Here is a 15,172-nt window from a genome sequence, read left to right as displayed (position 1 = left end):
AGCTCATTTGCACCTAACACAAAATACAGCTGAGTCTCCAGAGTGTTATTAGTTTTGCACATACCTGCTTGTAAATCATAGGATTGGACAAATTGAAATGTTGATCTGGTAATTGTAGATGAAAAATCAAGGCGTCACAGAAGCAATCACTCTTCATTATGAGAGGAAAAATTATCGACTGCTCCAAATTGCATGGCACCCCATTTAATGGTTATCAAAACACATCACTTTAAAGCACAAATGTCAACCTCGTGGTACTGTGTCACCAGAGGAAAAGTCTAATGGACAAAGTTTAATATATAGGCTGGCAGACTGACACCACAACACCCAGATTCCCACCCCTGACATGTGTTGCACATATACAAACCAGCTAGGTTTTATCAAATGCCAAATGGTTCAACTTTGGAAGTGACTATTGTTAAGGATAAACATTTGAAATACCTACTGTGCACTGCAGTTAAGATTGCAGCCACTCATCTTCCTGCTTTAAAGGGACGCCACTAGGTCAGCACGTGTGTTTAGGTTGTGACCATCTGGAGCAGAGGTCAAAGTGTTTGTTTGGGGATCAGCAAAGGTGCTGCAATATCAGAACAAGATGAATTATTAAGGAGGTTGCTGGAAGAGGTGACCATACCGTATTCTCCTTTACCATTCGCAAAGCAAGAAGCACAGATGGTTCTTTTCATCTGATGAGATGGCCGCGGAGGGAGACTATATGTGTCTGTACGTGGGTGTGAGATAAACTAATATGCGACAGCCACCAGGCAATTGGCCTGTTTGTGCACCCTGCCCTTTTACTGTAAGTGAAATTTCCTCTTCCAGTGCTCCCTGCTGCTACATTGTCCCACTTACAAATTCCTGCCTGACTCCTGTCAGCAATCCAAATAAATAATCAGCTATCAAATCTCTCATGGCAAGAATGTGCATCTGTGCTCGTGGTGGCAAACCGGCGAGAGGAATCTCTTCATCTGTCACGTCACAGTTAGTCATCGCTGGATCAAGAGAACCTCGTCTTTGATTAGAAAAAATCAATGCGTGCTCTGCAGAGGCTCTTCTCTGTGGGCTCACAGAGAAGCATATCTGACAAAGACAACTAAAACAGCAAAATATATCTTTGTTTGGACGTCTTTTCTTTCACTCTGTCATATAACACTCAGGAAGAACTGTCAGAAAGTCAAAAGTCAGCTTCTCCTTCACCCATCCTCATGTAATGATGACGCTTACATTTTTTTAAGGCGCTCCAGTTATTTTCTCATTCTCAGGTGACATTTTGGCATTGCTGGAGAAAAATGAAAAAGATGTTCAGCAACAGGAAATACACCTCAAGCAGATGCGACTGTCTCAATAGATGGCTAGCCTTGGCACTGAGGTCTGCTGACGTATAAAAGCTGAAAGGAGACTGGGGGGGAAGTAAGATGCTATAGAGAAAGAGAGTCTTCATCTGTGTGTAAGACGTCACATGAAAAATTGACAGCGTGTGAGGGTCAGGGGTGTTTAAAAGAGAAAGGAGAGGGGGAGATAAGGGTGGGCGGGGGGAGTGCTCGTGGGAAACAGTGCAGTGGGGAGATTGGAGAGTATCCAGAGGTCCTGTGATTCACTGGCACTTTTTAACACAGTGGACTTTGACAGGTAGCTGCACATACACTGTAACACTGCTCACATACAAATAACTGGTCAAGAAAACCACACAGCGCTGCTGCTCTATGTACCAGTAATCAAAAAGTCGACATCCACTACCCCATCCTCCCACCAATCCCACCCCACACTCCTTCTCACACTCTCCCTCGTGCACACACACACACACACACACACACACACAGACTGACAAAAAGTTCTGTTTTCAATGAAAAAAAAGTGAAGAAGAGACAGAAAACTGGAACAGGGAGAAAAAGAAATATGTAAGTAGGAGGGAAAGATAGAATACAAAGAGAGAAATGAGGTGTGTGTGTGAGAGAGAGAGGGGGAGAGAAAGAGAGAGAGGGAGAGATGAGGTGAGGAGGCGGAGAGATGAGAGGCGAGGGAGGGAGTAATGTTGACAGGGAGGGTGGAGAAGAGAAGGATAAGCCAGCCACACTTGGATGAAGGATTCCAGTGGAAGGAGGAGGAGGGACTTTGAAGTGTTGGATGAGAAAAACTACACTATGTGTCTGTGGGTCCTTCATACTGCTATGACTGGACAAAAGAGAATGTGAAAAGATGGAGAGATGGAATCAGGAGGACCGCCGGACCCTGGTTTGACTCAGACTTACGTGACCTCTGAGTCTGGGTGTTTAACCTGATCTGAAACCCTTGACGACCTGCTGTCACAGGGCAGACTTTCCAGGTTTGATCACTTCTGCGATGACTGAAATCCAGCAGAAGTTGGAGGGAGTTCACTGATAGAGTTGGGTACTGCTGGATCACTATGGATTTCTACAATTGTTTGAGCTTACTTTTCTTCACTCTTCCTCCACAAGGTAAATAATTCCCCCGTGCTGTCATTAAAGCTGCATCATCTGTCATTTTATTTTTCAACATAAGGGAAAGCGATGCGAAGGATGTTAATGTGTTTTTCATTTTTGCTGAAGGCAGAAGTATATATTGGAAGAGGAGGGTTTTTCAGCTGCTAATCATCTCAAATTAGATTTTTTTTCCACTCCTCTTTTTTCTGTTTAAAATATCACGCTGCTCAAGTTTGTCAGCATCAACAAAGTTGGCTTACAAAGTAATTTACTGCATGACTCAAAAGAACTGCCTATATTGTGTCATTTCAATAGGTTTGCCCTAAATAGCTGGGCAATTCAGAGAAACGACTGAAAGGCATCAGATGGCCTTGCTTTTCTATTTAATATAAGCCTGTCTCCTTACACCAGTCATCTATATTCAGTCCACCCCAGTCTCATTACTTATTAGACAGGCAATGATTTTTGCTGAGGGCTAATTTGGCACGATGAACAATACAACCATAAAACCATACGACCTTTGGGACACAAAAACTTGTTTTCTGTAGTTTGCTACTGAAGGGTAGAAACTGCCTGTGTTGCTACGCGAGCTTTGTAGCCTGGTAACAAGCTTCATCTGCCTGGTTCAAGTGTAGTATTCACTTGAGTGAAAACTAATTTGCTTCTGATGCAGTACTGTCCTATGAGAGAGCATTGATCAGATGAGGACAGATTTGGACCCAGTAGCTCTGACACATCCAAATAACTCATCAGGCTTTGCTGTAGCTTCAGAAAACTGTAAAATACAACAATATAAGAAAAACTTGAAGAGTGAAAGACACTGGCATCATCACAGTCTGCATTAGTCTTATTCATACTGTAATGGAGAACACACCATGTAGAAGTAAACTCATCTAAAAGTTGCCTACTTTTTCCTGTAAAGATTATTGCTCTAATCTGCATTTTTTACCAAAGTCACAACACCCTGTGAGCTCTCCCATATAAACCCATTAGTCCCAAGGCTGATTAGAATGTACTTGAGCCTCCGGTTTTGTTTAATATTGGTCGCATTCAACAGATAATGCTCTAATTTGATAATTTGATGCGATAAAACAAAAGCCACCTTTGACGGCCTCTCTCGTCTGAACGTGTAACGGCATTTCAAGGTTGTTGAGTGTCTGAAAATGTCAATCAGATCCAGGTGAAAACAGGAAGACAAGACATGAAAGGAAAAAAGAAACTATATCCATTTAATAAGATATCGATCCCAAGCTTTTAAAAATAGTGGATGCCAGTTTTCAGGCAACTGAAAGACAGCCCATCAACTTTGATTGAGTGGGTAGGAGGACCCAAGAGGAAGGCCAGCTGCATGGCAACAACACCTGTATCGCTATTTTAAGGATACAAGTAAGGGGCGTTTGGAATAATATAGTCTTAGAAAAGTGGCAGTCACTAATGGAAACCTATAGAAAGGTCCTCTCACGTCCTTTCTAAAGGGGCCTGAGCCAAGCAAGTGTGTGTTGGGCGAATATATTAATGTGGTCCAGAAACCACAAGAATCTAGTTTGGAAGGGTCCTCCTTAGGACTATTTTTTTCATGTGATATTTGACAAAACAGATTAAAATGCATCACAGTTCACATAGAGTATGATATAATGTACAGTATAAGGTCCATAGAGAAAGAAAGACATTGAACTGTGTGGTACTGCTAGAGATGATAGAATATCAGTGAGGCCAGTTAAATCAATCACTGCCTCTGAAAGACTGCAAACACAATGAATCACCTGCACAGATGCAACAAGGTTTATGATGGAAAAGTGCCCAAGTGAATGTGAAAGGAAAGAACCAGAAGGCAAAGGACGTCGTCCTGTCGAAGCCTCAGGATGATCCCTTTCTCTTTAATTGTCCTCAGACCTCGCCGGGTCCTTCTCAGTGCCGAGGGATCTGATTGAGTTGCTTCATCAGGACGGCTGTTGAAAGGAAGAAAGGGAAAGGGAGAGAGTGGAGGGTGGGTGGAGGAGGGCGGTGAGGGAAACGTCTGGACAGATCGCTCCATCAGCACGTTTGTTCCTTCCTCTTATTCCTTTTATGCAACCCCCCCACCCCCAACCCTCCATCCTGATTTGTCCCGTCTCTCAGATCCCGTCTCATGTAACCATAGGCCACCTGTATAATAGAGGTCACCCTACTTTTAGAGTACACTCTGTATTCTTTGGTATCGTAGCGTCAGCTCAATCCATTATAGATGAATGTATTGTGAATGGAAGCAAATATTTTCAACATTAATAGTATTCATATAAAATCCTGCCCTGTATTTCACGAATAAGTGAACAAAAAATAGAAAAAATTCAAAATGGTTATGAGGATATGCATAAGAGCACTGCACAAAATCAACTGGTACAAATCAGCATGGAGTTAAAAAAAAGCATAGGAAAGAATATCCTATGCATTGCAGTTGCAGTTCTAAGTAAAGATCAATTGGTCTCGTTTAAATTACATAAACAGGACGGCACACGATTAATCTCAACTTCTTGTTTTGTTGAATTTCTTTCTCATCTCTGGCCTCAGTGTGTTTCCAACTTGGACCCCGTGCCCACGCTGAAGAGAGGCTGCTCCAGAATCTGTTTGCAAATTACAATAAGCTCTCCCGACCTGTGAGGAACACTACAGATACAGTACTAGTCCACTTTGGACTATCTATCGCTCAGCTAATTGATGTGGTGAGTAATAGCTGACATCTTTCTTAAGTTTCCATCAACAGCTACCACTGGACATTTAAGTCTAGCTACCACTGTGCCCTTCAAAATGACACGATCTGTGTGTTTCTTTTTTGAGGAGAAAAGAAACGACTGCGAGACATTTAGATGTTATGGCTCCATAATGGGACTCTGATCTTTAAATAGTTTTTTTTAACTACCTGTAATTAAGTTACCATTCATGTAAATATCTAAATACATATATCAATAAAGTTGTAAAGATTTAACAAAAGAGCTATCCTTGTAATTACAAACATCTTGGCTTGTTGAATGGGCATGAAACATGTGTTTCATTATTATGAGTATTATGTTGGGGGGAGATTCTGTCTTATGTGCTGTATATTGGTAATTACTAGCTGAAAGATACACCGTGCAAGAGAGATAAATCAGCGGAAATGAAAGCACACCAACAGAAGACAATGCATTATTTTCCCAAATTAAATTCACTTGTCAAGTATGCTAACACAGACAGTAAATATTCAAATCTGTCTCCTGAGCAGCAATCCAGACACAGCTGCTCTAGACAAAAATAACTCTCGTCATGTTGGTAGCTTTGCATTCCAGACCTCCTGTGGTTTTAAGTGCAACCTTTTAGTATGCATTTTACGCAAATGTCGCTGAGATTCTGTTGACTAAGGTAAAAATGGTTATATAAACACCCGACTGCCATGCAGAGCCATTTAAAAGTTACCCAGTGCAAGACTGTGCTGCAGGGGATGACTTTCCAGGTTTATGACACACAATTAGTTGACAGTACTTTCTCCACCTGCCTGCCGGTGAGAGTCAACTTTAGGTGAAGTTGTCTTCTCCTGCACAGTGCATTCACTGACTGCTGTGTCTTAGATGTTTCCAGGGAAGAGCTGGAGAAAGCAGCTTGCCAGCAAAGAAGTGAAAGTGTTTTTTGTTTTGGTTGATTTGTTCTAGAAATGATTCATGAGTGTGTGTGTGTGTGTGTGTGTGTGTGTGTGTGTGTGTGTGTATACTTGTTTAGACATCTTTGAGAGGACAGAAAATTGGCATACTACTATTCTTATGGGGACCAACACTCACTTATGGGGACAAAATGCCCGTCCCCACAAGTTTGAAGGCATTTTTGAGGCTGAAAATGTGGTTTTACTATCAGGGTTACAATTAGGTTATGGTTAGGTTTAGGCTGAGGGTTAGGATTAGGCATTCGCTGGGGTTAGGGTAAGCAGCTACGGAAAGCATTATATCAATGAGATGTCTTGACTAAGATATGAAAACAGGTCTGTGTGGTGTAAAAAAAAGAGAGAAAGAAAGAACTGAATTCTATCTCAGTGGTAATAAAGTGCAGATCGACACTGAATTCATTGTCAGAGTAATCTTCTTTTCTGTTTTCCATAAAAGGATGAGAAGAATCAGATGATGACTACAAATGTCTGGGTTAAGCAAGTAAGAAAAGACGATAGAGAAAAGGCATATGAAATACAGTCCAATATAACGCTGCGGTGCATAAATATGATTAATGTTTTGCAACAGGAATGGAACGATTACAAACTCCGCTGGAACCCAGAGGATTACGAAAATGTCACCTCCATACGTATCCCCTCAGAGATTATCTGGAGACCCGACATCGTCCTCTACAACAAGTGAGGATCTGTATCAATACCTTTTTGTGCTATATGAAATTTAGATTCTTTTCAGGCCCACAGTGTGCTTCCTGTGCATTTTAAATGTCAACATTTCAATGTAAAAATGATCATATGGCAAGTAATGCTCAGATTCTGATGGTTTAATTCCAACAGATGGCATGATTTGAGGGAAAACACGAAGAATCTGCTGTTGTGCCAAACATCTCATCCTGTGCCAATGTCATAAAGTAATTTAGTTGAAATATATGTGAACAAGGTCACTCCTAATGGATGTGGTTACAAACAAAGCTCAGTATGACAGAAAGTAATACATTTGGCTGGGAATAAGAAGGTGAAATGTAACTGGATGTTTCAAAGGGCTACAGATAAAATGCATCTAGTATGAGCACCTCAAGTAAGCCTGGATTCATATTTTTTCCAAAAGTCGGCTAATAAGAAAGAAAATGTCACGAAAGAATTTGCTAAATATCCAAATTGGATGTTATTGAACAATAATTGTTGTTCTCATGGTGAAATGACTGAACCTTTGTCACTTATGTCTTTTAATTAGTAAGGCAAAACACGGCGATCTCACTTGTGAAGTCCATTTGTGACACAATATCTCAAAGACTTTTGTAAACAGCATTGATTTAAACAGCAAAAGGGTACATTGTGAATAGCCTACATGTCCATTCAGAGAAAATAAACATCAAAAGGGTTTTCTGATTACATAGGTTCAAGCTATTTCCTGTGTAGACTTGAGCTGAATGGTTTGGAATGAGCTCTGCACCTTGAGATGTAGAACTGAGATTGCTGGTTCACACGATGAGGGTGGATGTAATAACTGGTATCAGGTGTGTAAAAGCAGGACTGTTGTGTACACAAAGGAGATTTCAGAACTGAGACAAAACTGCATCTTCAAGTTCTGTTTTCCTCTGGCACATGAAGACCTTATTCATGTCTCGAAAATTATATCATGTTAGCACTGAATTGTTCCATAAACGTCTCTAAACAGAGAATCATAAGCTGTGTGGAAAGTGGTAGCTGCTTGCGGACCCAAATGCAATGTGCAGCATAAAGCATTAAGTGGAGGATTGATGAAAGGGAAACAGTCCAAAATCAGAAAGGGAAAATGGAATCATGAGGAATAATTACACCAGGATAGGAAACACTAACAAATACTAGAAGACTCAGAGGAACATTAGGGAACACACAGAAATGTGGAGCCACTCAACAAAGGACAAGGGAAGACTGAGACAATAAATACAAAAGCTAATGCGGCTAGTGGAAAAAGGTGGGGAACACAGCTGGAACAAATCAGGGATAATGAGACACAGGAACTGCAAAAAAAAGAAAGACAAGAAAATGACAAGGAACACCAAAATAAAACAGGAAGTAACTAAATGGAGACAGACTCAAACACAAGTAGGGCATAAAGAGATAACAAAAAAGGCAACAACAGACTGTGAATGAACTGAATAATGAACAAACTGGACACCAACAGAATGTTAAAGACAGGAAATCTTGCCCATTTAGAGATGTATACATATAAACAAACGTGTCATTGACATAGATGAAGACATTTTCACTTTTTATTTGATGAGTCAGAATAGTTGATATGTCTCAGAATACTTAATCTTTTAAATACCTTTTAAATTAGTCTCAACCCCTGAGTTTCACAGGGTTAGAAACTGTAAAAACTGAAAACACCACTTCTTTAACGTTCTCCTGTATCTATTAAGGAAACATCTTAGGTCAAATTCCACTTTTTGTTACTTGCGTTTTCCAATTAGAAAGACTTAGTTATCTCTATGGCAACTGAACACCTACTCTACCTGTGAGCTGTGACTGACCTTGAACATTTTAAAGTAGTGCTTGAAGAAATCACCCAGAATTAAACTTATAAAATTCATTTATTAAAGAGGGGCTAAAATGTGATGTAAGTCTGATATATGTGTTTCCACCTTTCTCTCCTGCTCTTCATCTGCAGTGCCGACGGTGACTTTGCAGTTACTCACTTCACAAAGGCGCATCTGTTCTACGATGGCCAGATAAAGTGGATGCCACCAGCCATTTATAAGTCTTCATGCAGCATAGATGTCACGTTTTTCCCTTTTGACCAGCAAAGCTGCAAGATGAAGTTCGGCTCGTGGACCTATGACCGTGCCAAGATTGATCTGATCAGCATGGCCAGCGATGTGGACCAGATGGACTACTGGGAGAGCGGGGAGTGGGTGATTGTCAATGCAGTGGGCAAGTACAATACAAAAAAGTATGAGTGCTGCACAGAGATCTATGCAGACATCACTTACTACTTCATCATTCGGAGGCTTCCATTGTTCTACACTATAAACCTTATTATCCCCTGTCTGCTTATCTCCTGCTTGACTGTGCTGGTGTTCTATTTGCCTTCCCAGTGTGGCGAGAAGATTACCTTGTGCATTTCGGTGCTACTGTCCTTAACAGTGTTCCTCCTGCTGATAACAGAGATAATACCATCTACATCTCTGGTCATACCACTGATTGGTGAATACCTGCTGTTCACTATGGTCTTTGTCACGCTCTCCATCATAATTACCGTCTTTGTGTTGAATGTACACCACCGATCCCCACAAACACATGGCATGCCTCACTGGGTCCGCAGAGTATTCCTGGACTTGGTACCTCAGGTCCTCTTCATGAAGCGTCCACCAGGAACCGCAAAGCAGCACTGCAAGAAGCTTATTGAGATGATGCACCGTCCAACAACGATATCTGCCACAGGCAACTCTCAGGCCTTCTGGACAGGCCTAGAGACTGGGTTGATACAAATGGCCCAGGCTGAAAATATACTCCCAAAGACACAGTCTGACAGCCCAAGCATCCTTGTCTGCTCACCATCTCCACCCTCCTCCCCTCTTGGGAAGCACAATGAAAAAGATCACCCACTGAAGGCCGACATTTTCAGCCGATCCATATCTGGTCAGTATTCAGTTCTCTCAGAGAAGCAACCCCTACGCAGACACAACTCAGCGGCCTCGTCCTCTTCCCAATTGTCATTGCCCCCAACTTTGCCACTGGGTCCACTTCGCAACCTGTCGAGGGAAGAACCAAGTAGACTGGCCCCAAATGGTCGCTCCCACAGCGTAGAGCAAATGTGTGACCAACAGAAGCCGCTTCCTCAGAAAGCCAGACATCTGTGTCGTTCCAGCAGCGTCCAGTACTGCTGTCTGCATGATGATGCGGTCTCTGGAATAATGGGGCAGTTGAAAAAAACTCCTCCTACAGATCAGCTAGCAGAAACCCTAACAGCAGAGTCCACAAAAGATGCAAGTACCCAACAGGATGCTGTGATTCCAACTATTTCTCCAGCTATGAAACGGGCCATAGAGGGAGTGCAGTACATCGCTGATCATCTCAGGGCAGAGGATGCAGACTTTTCAGTGAGTAGACAGAAACGATCAAGCCTTGGTAATAATGTTTCTAAATGTTCTGTTTTAAACACAAGTGAAATCCTTTCAGAAATTGAATAAGGGCTTTTAGCACAATTTTTGATTTTCAATTTCATTTTATTTATCTATTGCCAAATCCCAACAGCAGTCACCTCAAGGTGCTTTATATTTTAATGTTAAGACCCTACAATAATTTGAAAAAGAAACCCCAAAACAATCAAACGACCCCCTATGAGCAAGCGCTTGGCAACAGTGGGAAGGAGAAACTCCCTTTTAACAGGAAGAAGCCTCCAGCAGAACCGGGCTCAGGGAGCTATCTGCCACAGCTAGTTGGGAATGAGGGGAGACAGACAGGACAAAAACCACACTGTGTAATTTTGAGCTACCATTTAGAGACTGAAGTAAATGGGAGGATAAAATACAATATCTGATCTGTCAGGATTTATTCAAATTCAAAATTAATCAGATCCCAGCAGGAGAAACATGGTACCTCACCGGGGGACATTTCTAAAATGTCAGTTTGTTTGTAAAAAACAAAAAAACAAAACTACCTCGCATCTTTTGCCTGCCAGTCATTCAAGGTGTCAGAGGAACATTAAATAAAAACAGCAGATTCTGACTGGATTTCACAGGGGTGAAATGTACTTCCATGCAAAAAACCTACATGTATGTTCCCTGTACTCACTCCCACCAAGCAGTGCTCCTCCCCTTCTTTCTTTTCTCGTGCAAAAGAGGATGAAAGTAATCCTGAACAAACAAGTAACCCCGTTATTTTGCATGTCAGAGATCCAGCTAATCTGAACTCAGCCACTGAGTGACAACAAATAAATCGTGTTACAGTTCTCAGATGAATGTGTGCTGCGTTGCAGAATAACTGGAAAAATAGTGTTTTAAGCAGTGTGGGCTGTCCTTTGTGTTGCTGTTATTTGCTTTTTATCATCTATGTATGCAGAGCTCCACTGCAAGCAGCATTGCTCACATACTGTACTTTTTCCTGTCTATGCTGTGTACTAGGAGGAGGCTTTAAAAATGTTATTGACTAGAAAAAGAACAGGGCCAAATCACCCCTGCCAACATGAATATATTTTTAAACTACTGATTCTGCTCACTGTAAATCATACAAAGTATAATAAGACTTTTATTATCATATTTGTTTCTTTTCAAAACATTTGTTGTTGGCATTTACATACATGTTTATATACTGCTCCCATGGCTTTTGGTCACAGTTGCCCAAAAACTCAGAAGGGATGCAAGAAAGGAAGAGCACATAAACACATAATGACAATAGAGTATCAGACCCATAAATGACAAATCAGTCTGCCATTATTCAATAACAGTAATCAGGATTTTCTGATGATAAAAGAACACTGTCTTATTTAGAAGCTCTTATGGGCAACTCGGTGTGAACAGTCGCACATACAAATGCTTAAGCAACCTAATTAAAAGTGACCATTAGACAAGTGACAATTTTGAAAACTGTTCACGAGATGAAATCATACTGCAAGTCTTTAGTTTTGGCAGTGCTGAAAGAAACGTGACTCTTCTTTATTGCTTTCAAACATAACCCTGAAACTGTGCTTGGAACAAGTATTAAATGTCAAATAATTAAAAAATATAGCATATAGTGATAAAATGCTAATTATAAAGTTTCTGAGAGGGGAAAAAGAAGTTTCTGCAGGATATATGTGACGAAATGTAATAAAAACCTATTGTATTCACTGACATCAGTCACCGTCGACGCCACAATACACTCTCGAGCTCTAACCAGAATAGGCCTTTCCTTAAAACAATGGGACCTCCGCAATTTGACCTTGAATTTTTCATAAGAGACACAAGCAAGGATTGACTGACATTTAGGAGATAGCAGACTCATAATGAAAAAATCAGCCATTCGAGAGAAATCAATCAAGGGTGAAAACTGACAGCTGGTAGAAAAGGAAGGTGGTGTGGAGTGAAATTTGAAATGTCCCCCTGTGCTGTTTCCCCTCTCTGCTAGGTCAAGGAGGACTGGAAGTATGTGGCCATGGTCATTGACAGGATATTCCTCTGGATGTTTGTGCTGGTGTGTATACTGGGATCTGTGGGACTCTTTCTTCCTCCTTGGCTGGCTGGAATGATCTAGAATCTCTGCATCAAGGGAAAGAGAGCACGGACAGACAGAAGGACGTGTTCCCCCATTCTCTTAACAGAAAAAAAGGTTTACCACATATCTTTTTATTTTCTGTTTTTCAAAGGGACTACTTGTCACATTTCTCGCTCTTAGGCCGGGTCATCGGAAGGTTACTTGCTAAAAGATAAGATGAAATATCTATCATCGATTTCAGTGTGCATATGAATTCTTTATGAGGGCAAAAGGCCAACAGCAAAAATATCCTTCCATGCCACTCCATTCTGACATTGAGCTGTATGACTCAATCAGATACTCTTGTAAAAACAGTGAAAAATTGACTCTAACCCATGAAGGACTTTGGATGATGCCACAGACTGTAGGCACCAGGAGCTGTTCATAAGACTGTGTAAAGTTTAATTTATAGCTAACTTTTAACATTTCTTCAGTAATGTCAGTGTTGCAGTATGTGTGGAACAGATCAATGTGCAGTGCTTTCGCCAAATACAAAAAAATACAAAAAATACAAACGATTGTTTCTTTGAAACCTAATTGCCAGAATTCTTGGCTGGGTGCATTCAGGTGTGCTGCTTTGTGCAAGAGTCACTCCACAGGTAAGCAAACATGCAGCTTTGCAACTTTCTAACTCTAGCACATCTATTCAGCCATTCTCTTTGCTTTTACTGCAGATCTTTGTCATTCTTTCCATCTGTTTTGTTTCTTTTGGTTTATAAAGTAGAACAGAAATTGATATGGATGATGACAATAAATGTGGCTATTCTAGTAATATTATTATTCTACCTTAGGGTTGAAGATTTTGAGATGAATTTGTAACTCATTAGTTCCAACATTTAATTCCAGCGTCCTCTCCGCTTTCATTATGACCTGACTTTTGTCGCTTCCCATAATGGATCTTTTCAGTATCTACAACAGCTATATATTAAAAAAAAAGACAATTAAAATTTATTAATGAGTACACCACTATTCTGTGAAAAACTATTTCATGCACAGAGCAAAGGTTAATTGTACTGCAGTGTTTTAAAATAAGTTGGCAGAGGAGGGTTTCACACTTAACTGCATTTAGATTTTTTCATTCACTGCTTCCACAGGAGGACCTGCTTTTTGGATGTATTTTTAAAATGTGTTACAGAAATTAATCTCACGTGTCCTTCTGTCCTCAAAGAATAGCTAAAGCAGATACTATATTTAGGAGCACTTATAAAATTTGCAAGAAGTAAAGCAATCATTAAATAATTATGGGCTTTAACAGAACTGTACAGCTGACCGGACAGATTTTTTTTGCATTAAATAATTGTTTTATTGTTTATTTTAGTTCAAAAGGACATCTCTGTACATTTTGCACACACATTTCTAGTTTAGATGCTTCACTTCAGTTTCAGTTCAAGTCCATGTAGTTCTTTAACACCCTCACACTCTTTGTTGGTGTTTATTTTTTTGATTTCTTTGCCTTTGTGCCAAATTCATTATCACCTATGTTGTGAAATCCTCGTTTAAAATGTTTTGTGCACGAGTGAGATGTTTTTGAAAGCCTTGTTTGATTTCTTTATCTCACATAAACAGTTTTAGGCACATGTCTACTTTTATTAATTTCATGTGAAATAAAATAAAGCTAAATGAAAAGAATCTAGATTAGGTATGCGAATCTATGAAAAGGCTTTTCTAATATTTCTATTTTAGAAATTTGAACTGTTGGCTTAAGTAACTGAAAGAAGTGGAAATTAAACAAAAACAAAACAAAACTGATGAAACATGAGGAACAGAACAAACGTGTATCACTGAATTGTGTGTGAAAAGAAAAAGTATTCAATTACTCCACTTTAATCCTGCTCTTCTACATCAGCACCCTGCAGCTCCACGTGAATAAAACTCCACATCCGATTAGATTTAAAAGCATGTAATGTTACACCTGAATACCCAAAGTAATGACCTCAATTTTGACCTCAACAAACAAACTATTGCATTTCCACTTGCTCAGCAGACGACTACCCACTGATCATTATGTAAATTCACAGACAAGAGAAAACAGCAATTTAGCACAATATGGAAACACTGCACTCTGAACAAGGTGAAATAGCTGCCGTGCTCCCTGTTTATTCGTACGTTTCAGCACAAACTCTGGAGAAAAAAAGGTGGCGATAGCCTGAAATACAAATGAGTACTCTGGCTTTGTTGCAACTTCAAAAATGTAGCATATGACAAACATGAGTTTAAGTCTTTTGTCTGCATTCAAAAATGTATATATGAACGGATATTAATTTCCATTTATCCCACCAGTTTTCCAAGGATACACAATGCCACAGCATATTGTTATTATAATTCTAAAATGAAATGAGCATGGTCTTTATGAAGCCACAAACTAATTTTCATTAAATGATAAGCCATGCCTTTTCAGCACAGATCTCATGCATAATTTCAGTATTAAATACTTGTAGAAAAGCAAATGGCAAAACTCCATAAAGGTCCTTTGTGTTGGCTTCCTCAAGGAAGCAATGCCAAATGCCATGCAAGTACACAGTGTTATTAATTACAGCTAAATGTCATGTTATTGAATTTACCTTTATGAAAAATTGACCTTCAGTGCTAATTTCAATTAAGTGATTGTCTTCTGAGATACATATGCCACAGCTTGGATAATTAATGTAGACATTTTGATTTCAAAATGTTGGTTATTTCCTGCAAAGAAGATGAACTTAATGATAGCTGCTTCCTTATTAATACTAATCTATATATACCCATATGGAAAAGAAATAGTAAAAACTTATAAAAGACTTGCATAAGATGTGGCCTACTTCATATAGTGAATCATATAAGGCTTATATGATTTACTCATGAAAGTGGCCACTTT

At 39.9% G+C, this 15,172-nt stretch overlaps 1 protein-coding gene across 2 annotated transcripts; it reads left to right on the top strand.

The window, feature by feature from the left end:
* Positions 1 to 2,088: 2,088 nt before the first annotated feature.
* Positions 2,089 to 15,172, top strand: chrna4b (cholinergic receptor, nicotinic, alpha 4b). Of its 2 annotated transcripts, XM_005454155.4 has the most exons (6): positions 2,089 to 2,456; positions 4,989 to 5,140; positions 6,545 to 6,589; positions 6,677 to 6,786; positions 8,759 to 10,190; positions 12,196 to 15,172. In XM_005454155.4, exons 1-6 carry the CDS (start codon positions 2,405 to 2,407, stop codon positions 12,319 to 12,321), a joined length of 1,917 nt encoding a protein of 638 aa, XP_005454212.1. In that variant the 5' UTR covers positions 2,089 to 2,404; the 3' UTR covers positions 12,322 to 15,172. The 2 variants fall into 2 exon arrangements, with proteins under 2 accessions (XP_005454212.1, XP_019205695.1); XM_019350150.2 differs by having other exon boundaries at positions 6,545 to 6,786.

Source organism: Oreochromis niloticus, linkage group LG20 (genome assembly GCF_001858045.2).
Source record: "Oreochromis niloticus isolate F11D_XX linkage group LG20, O_niloticus_UMD_NMBU, whole genome shotgun sequence".
NCBI lineage: Eukaryota > Metazoa > Chordata > Actinopteri > Cichliformes > Cichlidae > Oreochromis > Oreochromis niloticus.
Note: the sequence above shows the minus strand (reverse complement) of the source record. Positions and strands in the feature narration are given on the sequence as shown.